This window comes from Cydia pomonella, chromosome 14 (genome assembly GCF_033807575.1).
Source record: "Cydia pomonella isolate Wapato2018A chromosome 14, ilCydPomo1, whole genome shotgun sequence".
Taxonomy (NCBI): domain Eukaryota; kingdom Metazoa; phylum Arthropoda; class Insecta; order Lepidoptera; family Tortricidae; genus Cydia; species Cydia pomonella.
Genome location: NC_084716.1, coordinates 16,505,288 through 16,520,219, shown reverse-complemented (window position 1 = coordinate 16,520,219; position 14,932 = coordinate 16,505,288). Strand labels below are relative to the sequence as shown.

General features: G+C 36.6%; 2 protein-coding genes across 2 annotated transcripts in view; both read left to right on the top strand.

Moving 5' to 3' along the window:
* The window catches only part of LOC133525076 (neuropeptides capa receptor-like), a 267,296-nt gene that overhangs the window by 152,454 nt on the left and 99,910 nt on the right, over positions 1–14,932 (top strand). The gene's annotated exons all lie outside the window — the stretch shown is intronic.
* Positions 8,369–14,143, top strand: LOC133525073 (uncharacterized). The gene is made up of 2 exons (XM_061861302.1): positions 8,369–9,782; positions 13,597–14,143. Exons 1-2 carry the CDS (start codon positions 8,823–8,825, stop codon positions 13,630–13,632), a joined length of 996 nt encoding a protein of 331 aa, XP_061717286.1. The 5' UTR covers positions 8,369–8,822; the 3' UTR covers positions 13,633–14,143.

Sequence of the window (14,932 nt, the reverse complement as noted above, 5' to 3'; positions counted from 1 at the left end):
ATTATATGGAGAATAAAAAAAAAGTTAGACGTGTTTTACTATGTAGGTACTTAATTAAGAGTTTAACTAATTACCGCCCCATTCAATGTACATAATATATACTTCAATAGAACAGAATTGAAAGGATCAATGCTAATTGTACTTCAATTAAGCATCAGCTTACATTAACTACGCATCAGAAAAACAGGGGTATAGGTAAGTTACGGCGTAGTTGTCATGGCACAACTACGCATCGTACATGATATATTAGCAATGTCCCTTTTATCGAAGTCTGGGAACAAACTACGATCTAATAATTAAGCATACGACACCTTCCAATTCCAAAGGCTAGATTTTTTTAATGTTAAAAGATTTTTTTTTTTTTTTATGGAGGATAGGCAGGCGTTTGATCACGATCACACCTACACAGATACAGCGCGTTTCGATTTTAAGATCGTTGAGAGGAGTATATGGCAACACTCGAGCTTGGGTGTTGCGCGCTTTTAAAAAAGCGTTCCGTTTTAGGTTTATCCTGTTTAGAATATGCTAGTCGATTAAGTATTAATTGATTTGAAAATAATAAACGAAAATACGTAGTATTTGTGCGTACATATACAAAAGTACTGAACAGAGCCTGTTCCACCAACTATAATTGCGGAGTCAATATCATCAAACTTCGTTATAAATGTTGCAATTTGTTGAAGATTATATGAAATTAGGGAACCCTAACTTATATGTCGGTGCCCAACTTCGCCCAAATAAATTTTTAATTTAACCAAGAAATAAATATCTATTGAATATACAACAAATAGAGGCTGCGTAAAAATAGTTTGAAAGTCAAAAATTATAATTCTAAAATACACTAACATTGCCACCCCGTTACCAACTTCGTCGTGCAACATTAGTTTGCACACCACTCAACAGTGAACTATCCACTCACATGATTTCGATTTTAACGAAAGGTGCCCTGAATTGCTCTGCCATTTCGCAGATACGACGGCACAGTGTCGTGATATCTTCAAAAATCGATAACTTTGCTTCTGCTTAAGCATTTGGAATGATTCTTTCGGTTTTATAATGGTAAAGAAACAAAGAAATTTATTTTTTTACTTTAGCTATTTGCTGCTATAATAAAAATAATTATTAAAAATTCACGAAGTTTACCCAAAGGAATAATTTCAGAGTTATAGTAGAAAACTATTTTTAATAAAAAATCTAAATCGATAACATATCTTTTTTTTAAATTAAATTTAAAGAAGGCCTAATAAGCTTTTAATTGATACTAAACACCTTGATAGCTCACCTATAAAATTGCAGAGTAAAACTGATTCAAATTCTGATAAGGAACTTTCGAATTGCTCCACCTGGCGTGTAACTATGTGCTATATTCGTGATTTTTTTGTGGCTAATTTAGACACTGAAGTACAAAAATATAGTAAATAACCGTTTAAGACACTAATTACCTTGAAATAAAATACATAATTTATGTAATTATGACAATGATAGTGGCTTTATAACTTAAAATAACAAAAGAGTATTTACATACCTACTAAACTTTGGTGTTTTTAAAACGGCCGATCACCAACAACCGAACTAACTTATAACTACACTAACACGTATAATATATGCACCATAACATACACTTCACAACAAATTAAGCACAATAAGCAAATAGTAACTATTAACACATGAAATTATACTGAATACAAACATAAATAAACAACACGGCGGCCGGCAAACTGACCTGCACCATGTCAAAAACAAAGATGGCTACCTATTTAGGGCGGAGCACAACAGTCGCGCGGTGCAGATGTTCAACAGAAATAGGAACTTTTAACACATTCACTGTCAGACGAAAAACGGCAAGCTACCCCAGAATCCGGGCAATATATATAAGAAATATTAGTAAATAGAAATTATAAGTAAGTAGTAACAAACACCCCAAAACGCGTATGCAACGTCTAGTGTACCACATGCCTTACGATGTGCAAAATGCTTTAAGCAACCACAGTTGCTGTGTTTGTACTTAAAATTTTCCGTCACATGGTTTGTTCGCTAATCCTGGATAATACACAGTGATTTAATGCATTTTATTGTTTATTAATGTAATTTAATAATCGAACTATTTAATGACTATAGGTTGCTCAAGATATATTTGGTAATCATAGAAATCTAGGGCATTAAAATAGGAAACACGCCAAAAATCTACAGAGTTATTGGTTTGAAGTGAGATTTTATGGTCATCAATATTAAGTAGGTCTAAAATATAGTTTTAATCTAATAGACCAATAAACGCGGAGTAATTTAATATATAATACTAACAGAAATATGTAAATTTGAATACTTACGGCATTTTAAAACACGCGGCACTTTTAACACTCCAACTTTCCCGAACAACTAGCAAAGTAACATAGATAAAAAATACTGTGGTTATGTCTATGTGGTTGAAACATTTTTTAAATATTGTCACGTTGGTATTCTGTATTTTAATAAATGTTTACACCATATCTGTGCAGCCCTTCACAGATAAGAAATAAAAAACCGCATACACTCCGTTCGCAACTCGAGTTGCAACGATCATTTTAGAGGTGCGAAATGTTGAAACCTTAGTTGCTGGAATCATGTGAGTGGATATGAACACATCTAAACACCACATTTTAGTAATACTTTAATTTTAAGTTTATATTTTAATTTAGTTTTTTACGTTTTAAAGCTTTTATTTGCAATCAATAAAATACATCTATACAAAGTTTATCAAACAGTGACAATCGGCTTAGTAGGTACCAATGACTGTTTGAAAATGCTTAGCAAAGTACCATTGGGTTAATGGCTACTCGAACATCCTGTCCACAAAACGCGAAAAGGGTTGGTATTTTGCAAATATATGTTGAATATTGTATGTAAGAGAAAAAGTTATGGTTACGCAAAGGGCAGAAGTGGGTTATTCTTGAAAATATGCTTTGGCGCTTACTTTTAACGCAAAATTACAATTTTGTATTGAATTTTAACTCGTTTAAATCAAGAACAATTGTTATAAAAACACGGAAACAAGATTATATAACTTGCAAGAGCAGGCAAACCAAAACTTAGAAAGATTAAAGTTGGCTTGATAGAAAAAACTTACAAAACATGTCTATATGTGTAATGGTCCGTACTCTTTTTGATTGTTTTGTTTCCGCTACCCAAAGGTTGTCTGGAAGAGACCGCTGTTTAGCGATAAGACCGCCTGTTGTCTGCCTCTAACATCAATCGTTTTTCTTTAAGCTGTATATTTTACTGAGGTGTGCCAATAAAGAGTATTCTATCAATCTAATTTTCATTTATTATTGACATACATTATATCGTTACCCGCATACCATAGCATTATGATTTTAATATAAAATAGCTAGTGATTATGTTCGAGGGATCTAAGGAGCAAAATTATAAACAAACAAGATGTCTAGGTTTGACCCAATGGTTGACTGGCAGAGAATTCCTTTTGGCATTAGACCGCCATTAGTAGGCACATTTTTCTTAATTTGTCCTATAAAGTTTAAATAAATAAATATATTAAATTATTAAAGATCGCTGCATGAGATTTTTTAGCAACTTATGCTGTTTCTATTCTTTTTTCGATATTATATGATGAACAAATTTGTGTTCAGCTGCAATAAAATGCTAATATGTTTAACATATTATCCTTCACGACTTAGAACTTCACCACACTGTGCATTTACAAAAACACTGTCTATAGATAATACAGTAAATCTCATTTCCCTCAAACGGTTTAAGAATATAGGACAAAGCAAAAAATTATAACACCTATTTCCAGTAAGTGGGAATTGGTTTTCCATTTTCTGATCGCTTTGAAAACGAATCTCATTGGAAAATATAATCTAAGATTTTGTGTTCAAAGAAAAAATGTGCTGGTATTAGTAATAACATTCATTGAACGCGTATAACTACGAGAATACATACATAATCAATTATGTACAAACATTTGTTCAAACATAAGAGTATTTTAGGGCTAAAATATATATAATGCTATTTCCTTTGAGACCTAAAATAAGCAATTTAAGAACAACAAATTACTACATATAATGTCTGTGGGTACAGATAAAATATACTACTTAAAATATCTGAGAAAGCTTAATTTAACGCCTTTACAAGAATATTGTGTAGATAATGTATTTCTCGTTCGCTTCGATATTTATATCTAACGAACCTGGAATTTATGCCTTCCCGGATTTTTTCCGCAAATTTAGGTGATTGGGAATTTATATTCAAAATTCACCAGAATACTGTAAATACCATGAATTTCACAATTTATATAATTCCTGTTTATTCTCTTCGCAATCGACGTGAAAAGCAAAGTGTTGGTATGATACGATTCTGTTTTTTTTTTTTATTATGGCAACAAACAGTCATTACATCAAAAGATACAATAAATGGACTACGGAGAAGACAAACAGTGCCGAAACATTTTTCAAGTTATATTGTGGAAACATTATAGGAGTTGATACTGAGTGGTAAATAGATTCATCGTGCAACACAACAGACAGGTTTACAGCATTTAAACTGATATATTACTGATCTATTACTTTGTATACATATATGTGTATAATATATTTATATTGGAAACCTTCCGCTGTCAGTTAAGTTGCCGGAGAAATCCGGCTAACAGTGTAATTAAATGACGATAAATAGGAAATATTAAATGGTAAAAAAAAAAACTCTGCCTTTCATAGCAAATATATTGCTGTTTTAGCGCTTAAATATTGTTTTATACTTTCTTGTTTATTACTGTTATAAGCCTATCACTGCTTACAACGCAATCAGATTTTTAATTGGCCCACTGATTAATAGTCCACCGGACGGCATCGGCATGTCAGTTAGAACAAAAAAGTGACAGTTCCGACTGTCAATGTCAGGCCGATACCGTCCGGCGGACCGCTAGTCAGTCTGCTATTTTGGGTGGAGGATCCACCGCAGCCACACCTACCACCAACGCTACTCTCGCCAGTAGAAGGGCGAGCACTTCATCAGGCCCGGGCAGCCAAGTACAGTCGTCCACAATTGCGGCGCCCGCGTACACCACCGACGGCACAACCCAGGCGAGAGTACCTAACCGCAAAATGGATAGGATCTTTGTGTGAATTTATAAAACCAAACCTGCGACCCATTTTAGTTAAGTTTTTTATCTTAAATTAAATGTTTTTTTTTATTTGCACGAATCTAGTCTACCCATTTCTCTCTCTTAGTTAGTAAACTAGATAGTAACCGTGACACTGGCACCCTTTAGTGACATGCCGTGCGATAAGCGTGAGAAATGAACATTACATTTTAAATTTAAATTACCAATAATGTAAGTACGCATGAGCATCATCATCAGGTGTCATTAGCTTTCTCTACCAAAAATGTAGAAGGTCCTGCCGCTCGCGCATCGGCCTTAACAGTCACCAAACCCGTTGTCTAAACAACAATGCATAAATCGTCTGTAATAAACGCAAAGGCCAGTTATGATGAAGTGCGCATTATGCTTCAGTTCGTGGAGGAATACTTAACCCATTCTGCGCTAATAACGACATGTTATCGTTTTTCCTCTCCGAAGAATTTCCGCTACATACCGGGAAATCCACGTTATCAGCTACGACGTAGCGCTACGACTGTCGATCTTTATGTGCACCCATTTTTTTTACAAATAAAGATTTCAATTTCATTTCATTTTCTTTAGTTTTAGCTTAAAAATCTTTAATTTATCCACTGAATTTCTCGAGTCGTGTCATAACATAAGGCATATAATATCAATACCGCGCCTGTCAGTAATTAAAGTACTTACCTATTTATGTCGAGGTTTGAACAGTTTCACACCTCTCAATCATATCGGCATTATTTTTTTCTATATCGCAGCTAACTTCACCATTAATACTAAGTATTATACCAAACAAAGCAATAGTGGGCCAGGGTTTGCCAAAGTATAAGTTTCGGCAAATATACTCTGTACGTGATTCATCATCGCAAAACTGATGATAGAAGCCAGCAATATTCTGGCACAGACGAATGAAGTGTAAAGACTAATAGCGTTATTCATGAATTAGCTATGAATCGTTTGTCTTTATCTGCCATTTTGACTTATGTATTTGTAAGAAAGGGATAAAACATAATTTAACTAAATCGGGCCCGTAAAGTTATATGAATAAGGGGGTAATAGTCTTCAGTCCACAGACCTACAGTAACGCGTGCGCTTAAATATAATTAAAGTGTGCAAAAGATTAGAATCAGGTCTTACTTTGCGGAAATCCAAACTAATTAAAACAAAAAATACTACTTTGCTAATCCGCGAAAAGATAACGTGCTAGTCAATCAGTGCTAACCCGTAAACCTATTATACTTACTTGCGTATTTTTACATGCAATTAATGTTCCCCACCCTCCCACCGCAAAAATAAATACGCAATGAAATATTACTACAGTAATTGGCATCTTTCTGTTACGACACGAATGTGGCAAGTAGAACCCTCAATCCGGCACTCATTTTAAATATAAAATAAAAATGTAAATGTGAATATTTATCAATAAATATCATATCATATCATATTTTATTTTATTAAAGAAATTGACTGTGACTTTGCCTGATACAGCGCTGGAACAGTAACGCTGCTACAGCAAATCTGCTGATGCTGCATTCGACATTCAAATGTAACTTTAACGTAGAGTATTTTTTTTATGAACATTAACAATCTGTTTCATGTACTTGTGTTTGACACACATAATTTGTGAAAATGGGTCATTCTATGAGCTGTCCCCTACAAACGCATTTTATTTCGTATATTATCTAAATTTTTTCAACGTCGATGATTATTTTACTAAGCATTTTTCACATTCATTGTCACAGAAAATAACTCTTACACCTGCAAATCTTCGGAAGATTCGCGTTTGTACCATCGCCCACACTGTTCTGTTAAAAGACAGGACAAAGGACAGTTAAAAGTGTTGCTGCTTGTTGAGACAACGGTAAACAATTTCGAGGAATGTTCCAAATGTAGAAATAAACCACTTGGATCTACCTGGAAGGACCAATTACGTGATTCAATCGCGTATAAGAGAACAATACCCAAGTATCTATGAAGTGCAGTCACCATCGGAAATATCAAAGCGGCGGAGGTGCTCAAAAATATCTGAACACGCATTATAGCGCCTTGACAATAGAGGGTATTACTATCGTATGCTCTTAAAATGATTTGAGAAGCATTTTCCCATCTAAGTAATAATATCAAAAATATTTTTAATGAACACTAATATCATAAGGTCGGCAGGTAATAAAAAACCGGTCAAGTGCGAGCCGGACTCGCGTTTCAAGGGTTCCGTACATCACACAATTTTTAACAATTTTTTTTGTACGTGAAACGTGAGTGAAACCTCTTGAAGAACAAAAAACATGGCGCGGTGGCTTATATCTCTGGAACTATAATAAAGTTAGACCAAGCTAAGTTGGCAGCGATCTTTATAGCCCAGACTTTGCAAGTGTTATTTTAACTTCATAATTTCATAGGAGTTTAAAATAACACTTGCACATTTCGCGTAAACCATCGCGGTTGTGTCCCTAAAACAGCTTAACCACATTTTTGTTCTTAAATCCGTATATGTTGCCTATTTTCTTGAATAGATTCTAAACTGTTTATTATAAAATTATTAAAAAAATATATACTATATTTATATTTGCGAGTCGCATAATGAGACCTTTTATTTATCGACTGTCAATAACGGCCATAGAAGTCTCTCGAGCAGCAAATAGATGGCACAACGGTTGCGTCGATGGAGCAACGTCACTGCCATCAACACGTCACACCACTTCGTTTCTATCATGGCCGCAAGAGGGCACTCGCTCGTCGCAACTATGGCGCCAGCATTCCTACCAAACGGACCAATCAGCGACGTTCGTACCAATCACGCCACTGGAACCTCGCAACGTGATTAGCCGAGGCAACTGTAACCAGATTATTGGAGGGGAGTTCGTTATCCAGCCGTTTGAAAATTTAGACCGACGCGGCCATTACGCTTGGAACTTTGGTAGCGAAAACAACTGTAAATTGGTTGTTGGGATAGTGCTAAAAGATAAGTACTAGATTTAGTAATTGCCTGCTATTACCTGTGTTTTTGGTAGATTTAGCTGTTTGTTGATTTTACAATTAGTGTCTAACGGCTTTTGGTTGCTTTCTTCATTGTATTTAAATAGCGGTCGCGTTTGTGGTTAATATCAAGCTTTAATTTAAATTCTAACGTCTTGTATTTAACCGTTAAACTATAGTGATAGTGATTAGCTCTGTAGACGTTGCAAATTGTACTATGCTGTTAATAGTGTTCTATTTTGAATAGGGTTATGAAAGTTAAGATTAATTATATAAATTCAGTTAAAGTCGTCTTTGCTTAACAATTCAGTTGTAATTTAAATCGTTATTTAATATTGCCAGTAATACTAGAATACCTAGGTATTCTAGTATTTAGTACTTATCATTTAGGAAGCTAGGTTTTCTAGATTTAACTATTATTGTGCATTATGGTTTCTATAATCGTGATTACGTAATTTATAGTTTAATAAACGTGCATATGATTTTGATAATGTGTAAATAAATATTATACCTGCACAATGGTTTTCCTTATTCTAAATTAACATTAATTAAGTATCCCTTATTTGATTTTACTGTCAAATGACATCTTGGCGTAAGTAGTTGAGAAATAATTGCGCTTTAGGCTTTTGCTATTAATAAATAGTAGGAGTAGCAGTTTTGAAATAAATATGACTCGCTCAGGGCTTTGAGTATTATTTCATTATTAACAATTGTTTAACATTTTCAGAAGTGGGATATGGATTCACATAATAGGAGCAGGTCCCGTAGCCCGGTGCGGTGGGACAACACGCGACTGGAACGACGAGAACGCAGCAGCAGCAGCCGCAGGCGCAGCCGTGAGCGTACACCGAGGCGTTGGGCTCCTTGGCGGCCGCGAGAATCTGTGGATCGCGAGCCACCTGCTGCGCTGGATGAACCTGGTAGGATCAATCCAAATTATTATGGTGTTATGGTGAAACCTGACATTATCCCGGAGTTTGATCCTGAGAAATCGGAGCTACCAGCGCAACAATGGCTCAACAAAATTGAACAACTGGGCGCAATTCACGGTTGGTCTGATAGTGTTAAAAGCTATTATATGCAGTCACGCCTGTCGGGTTTAGCAAAGATGTGGCATAATGCTTTACGGAGCTACGAAATGTCATGGTTTGAATGGAAGGAGCGAATTCTTGAAGCTTTTCCTCAAAACATGGATTATGCGGAAGCTCTTAAGGAAATGATCTATAGAAAGAAATTGTTTGGTGAGACAATGACACACTATTTTTACTCTAAATGTAGCATGTTAACTAAATGCGAAATCACTGGTGATAAGGCTGTGTCTTGTTTGATCGAAGGGCTACCATTTCACTTAAAGACCTCGGCAAGAGCAGGTAACTACAGAACCCCTGGTGAGTTATATTCTCAGTTCTTGTGCATGAACGATGAGAAAAAGGGACCTCCAAACCGACAATATTCAACGCGTGGCAGAGATTTTAACGCTCCTGGTACATCAAAGGAAGTGATCGCAGGAGAACAGAAGTCTACATCATCATCAAACAAACCTTCTGTAACCTGTTTTTTATGCAAGGAAGCAGGTCACGTCGTGCGGTCGTGTCCGAAGAATCCCAACGCTGTTAAATGTGACGTTTGTGGGAAGACGAACCACAAGACAGAGCAGTGTTTCCGGAAGGCTTCGGTGAACCTTGTTGACTCCCAGGTAAATGATTGCTATTATAAAAACATCAGTTTAAATGGTCATCAGGTAAGAGCCTATTTAGACTCGGGGGCCCGACGGAATCTGATTACATTGGAATGCTCTCGTAAACTAAATCTCAATTTACAACCATGCAACATGTTTATTAATGGGCTTTACGGGCCACAAGTCAGTTGTTGTGGTCAGGTATCGGTAGAGTTTATTATCGACGGGGTTAAAGTTAAATCTGAAGCATTGGTGGTCAACATTCCCCTGAAAGGAGCCGATGTCTTTGTAGGTCAGCCAGTTCTTAATAATGGTCTGTACAGGTTAGTTATTCAAGGATCAACGGTTACCTTCGAGAGGAGTAAGCAGGAGCCTGCCAACGAGGAGATAGTCCATATAAGTTCGATTTGTGCAGATGCAGAGGTTTCAAAGGTAAGATTGGTCTGTTCTTCAGATACGGTTATTCCTGCTAATACGGCTCAATTTGTGGAGACTGATAGTAACGAAATTCTTCAAGATTCCACTGTATTGTTTGTGGATACTCGCTCTTGTAGGTTTAATGATGTAGAGTACAGCATTCCCTCTTCTCTTTACTGTGCTCCAGTTAATTCTGTCTTTGTTATAAATCAGGGTACGAATCCTTTGGCTTTTAAAAAGGGGCAACTGCTAGTTAGAGGGTATGTAGTGGAAGAAACATCCGTGTCTGCTCCTCGAGGAATAGATGTATTGGTAAATTCGATAATGAAAGTAGACGTTAGTAAGATTAAATGCGGGATTCAGGATCCATCGGTTTTAAATAAATTGAGTCAGATTTTGCAAGAATTTTCGGATTGTTTTTCAGAGGACACGCGTGAATTGGGAGTTACGAACAAAATCGAACTTAACATTGAGCTAAATTCCGATAAGCCGGTATGTTACAGGCCTTATAGGTTATCTTACTCTGAGAAGACCGTGATGAGGGAGAAGATTGAGGATATGTTGTCTAATGGAATCATTAGGGAATCCACCTCCAATTACGCGAGCCCAATTATCCTGGTACGTAAGAAAAATGGAGATTTTCGTCTTTGTGTAGACTTTAGGAAACTTAACAGCATAACAGTGAAGGACAAATATCCTTTGCCGGTTATAGAGGAGCATATCGAAAAGTTAGGTGGAAAAAAATATTTTACAAGCCTCGATTTGTCTCAAGGGTTTTATCAGATTCCGGTAGCTAAAGACGATATTCATAAAACTGGTTTTGTAACACCTGAAGGGCATTACGAATTCCTTCGGATGCCATTCGGCCTCGCGAATTCACCTGCAGTTTTCCAGCGGTTAATGGATCGTATATTCTCAACTCTGCGCCATGACAAGGTTTTGCCTTATATTGATGATGTGCTGCTCCCTACAAACTCCATAGAGGAAGGTCTTGATCTTTTGAAGGTAGTATTGCAAATAATTAGAGATGCAGGGTTAACTTTGAATCTGGAGAAATGCTTCTTTTTGCAAACAAAAATTGATTACTTGGGCTATGAAATCTGTGAGGAAGGTATCAGACCAGGTAGTAAAAAAATCGACGCAGTGTTGGCGTATAAGGAGCCGACTAACATTCATGAGCTGCGTATGTTCCTGGGGCTCACCAGTTACTTCAGAAAGTTTGTCCAAAACTATGCAGGTATTGCTTATGATCTATACAGGTTGCTGCAGAAAAATGTTGGCTGGGAGTGGGGCCCACAACAACAAAAAGCTTTCCAGGAGTTGAAAAAGGTATTAACAACTCGTCCTCTTCTCTCTCTCTTTCGCCGAGAAGGCGATATCGAGGTTCATACAGATGCCAGTAGCAGAGGATTAGCTGGTATTCTACTTCAAAAGCAAGACGGTAATTTAAAACCCATATCCTACTTTAGTCGAAAAACGAGCAAAGAAGAATCGATGTATCATTCTTACGAGCTCGAAACCTTGGCAGTCGTGGAGTCTTTAAGACGGTTCCGAATTTACCTGGTAGGTAACCATTTTAAAGTGGTCACAGATTGCTCTGCAGTGCGTTACACTTTCCAGAAAAAGGATTTAACTCCAAGAATAGCACGATGGTGGCTACTTATTCAGGAATACGACATGGAAGTAGAACATAAACCTGGTAAGTCCCATAGTCACGTAGACGCCCTCAGCAGAAGTCCGGTCGAGCCTCCGCAAGTAATTGATATCAACACTATTGATGTCTTCGATTGGATTGTCTGTCTTCAAAATCAGGATGAAAAGATTCGTATCATCAAAACCAAACTGGAATCAGGTGAGGCCGAACCCGATATTAAAAACAATTATAAGTTAAAAGAAGAGCGGTTGTATAGAGTTATTGCAGGTGGTAAGGAAAGATTGGTTGTACCTAAGTACGGGAGGTGGAATGTGTTACGAAAATTTCACGACTGTATTGGACACCCCGGGTTAAAACGCTGTGAACAGATTATCAAGGACACCTTTTGGTTCCCTAGTATGACTAGATTTATACGTAAGTATGTAAACGCCTGTCTAGATTGTCTGTACAAGAGGAGTCAGTATGGGCGAGCTGAGGGTGAACTTCACCCGATTGAGAAGATAGCAGAGCCACTTCATACAGTGCACATTGATCATCTGGGACCGTTCTGCAAGAGCCGTGCAGGTAACTGTTATTTGCTAATGGTTGTCGATTCCTTCACAAAATTCACTTGGGCAGTTCCTGTGAAAACCACGAGGGCTCGAGAGGTAATAAGTTCTCTATCTAATATATTTTGTTCGTTTGGATATCCGAAACGAATAATATCCGACAGTGGTTCCTGTTTTAAGAGCAAAAGTTTCAAACAATTCTGTTTAGAAAACTTTATCAAACATATTATTAACGCAGTAGCGTGCCCTCGTGCTAACGGTCAGGTTGAAAGGTATAACCGTACATTATTAGACTCATTAAATACCAGCGTGGACAACGAGAGAGACTGGGATATGAAGCTGTCTGAGGTGACTTGGGGTATGAACAATTTACATAGTTCATCTACTGGATTTACTCCTTTCAAACTAATGTTTAGCGCAAGCCGTAGCAGATATCAAGCAATAGCAGGAAATTCCTTCGACGACGAACAAACTGCGGAGCAAACTCGGTGCACTGCATCAGGTAATCTTAAAAGAACGGCAGAGGTCATGCAAAAACATTTTAATGCAAAGCGGAAACGACCAACGAAGTACAAGGTAAATGATTTAGTACTGTGGAAAGGCGCGGCTGATAGAAACATCAACGTGAGGCGGAAACTGAAAGAAAAATTCAGTGGACCATATAAGATTACAAAAGTGGCAGGTAACGATAGGTACGTAATTACGTCGCTTAAAGGAGTGAAGGGCTATAAGCGGTTTGAAGCTTTAGTATCTTCGGATTCAATAAAGAGATTTCAGAGGGAGACTGATGTGACAGAAAGTAGTTCTGATGATAGTCAGGTAGATAGTACAGAGGAGTTAATTGATTTACTGGAAGGATAAATTAGCCTTGGATATTTCTATTTATTTGGGATAAAGGACTTGGATAAATTATGAAACAAGCAAAAATATATGAAAGAAGTTATATGGTTATTTATTGGTTTAAAAGACAAATTTGAGATATTTGTTGGATGGAATAGTTTATTATTGGATATGAATGTTGGTTATTAATGGAGTGACTATGGTTTAAGAATGGAAATAGATATTGGTTATAATGGATTAATTGATGGAAAATTAAAGTGGATGAGATTCAAATCAAAATTGACATATTATGGTTTTTACTTGGGTAATTTATACTATCTCTATTAGTGATGAAAATCAGATAATCCTTGTTTTCTTTTTCTTTCCTTTGCAGAGTCGCAAAGTCGTCAGGATGGACGAGTGTCAATAACGGCCATAGAAGTCTCTCGAGCAGCAAATAGATGGCACAACGGTTGCGTCGATGGAGCAACGTCACTGCCATCAACACGTCACACCACTTCGTTTCTATCATGGCCGCAAGAGGGCACTCGCTCGTCGCAACTATGGCGCCAGCATTCCTACCAAACGGACCAATCAGCGACGTTCGTACCAATCACGCCACTGGAACCTCGCAACGTGATTAGCCGAGGCAACTGTAACCAGATTATTGGAGGGGAGTTCGTTATCCAGCCGTTTGAAAATTTAGACCGACGCGGCCATTACGCTTGGAACTTTGGTAGCGAAAACAACTGTAAATTGGTTGTTGGGATAGTGCTAAAAGATAAGTACTAGATTTAGTAATTGCCTGCTATTACCTGTGTTTTTGGTAGATTTAGCTGTTTGTTGATTTTACAATTAGTGTCTAACGGCTTTTGGTTGCTTTCTTCATTGTATTTAAATAGCGGTCGCGTTTGTGGTTAATATCAAGCTTTAATTTAAATTCTAACGTCTTGTATTTAACCGTTAAACTATAGTGATAGTGATTAGCTCTGTAGACGTTGCAAATTGTACTATGCTGTTAATAGTGTTCTATTTTGAATAGGGTTATGAAAGTTAAGATTAATTATATAAATTCAGTTAAAGTCGTCTTTGCTTAACAATTCAGTTGTAATTTAAATCGTTATTTAATATTGCCAGTAATACTAGAATACCTAGGTATTCTAGTATTTAGTACTTATCATTTAGGAAGCTAGGTTTTCTAGATTTAACTATTATTGTGCATTATGGTTTCTATAATCGTGATTACGTAATTTATAGTTTAATAAACGTGCATATGATTTTGATAATGTGTAAATAAATATTATACCTGCACAATGGTTTTCCTTATTCTAAATTAACATTAATTAAGTATCCCTTATTTGATTTTACTGTCAAATGACATCTTGGCGTAAGTAGTTGAGAAATAATTGCGCTTTAGGCTTTTGCTATTAATAAATAGTAGGAGTAGCAGTTTTGAAATAAATATGACTCGCTCAGGGCTTTGAGTATTATTTCATTATTAACAATTGTTTAACACGACGTCGACGGATGGACGGACAGACAGGTGCACGAGTGATCCTATAGGGATTCCGTTTTTCCTTTTGAGGTACGGAGCCCTAAAAATAAATGGCACTTATACGTATTGGAAAACTAACCAACTTCTCAATTGTTTTTTTTTATCAAGCGATAATGTACTTATTTCATTTAATTAACGGAAAAAAGAAAAATTCACCGCTTAGAAAAGCGTATAA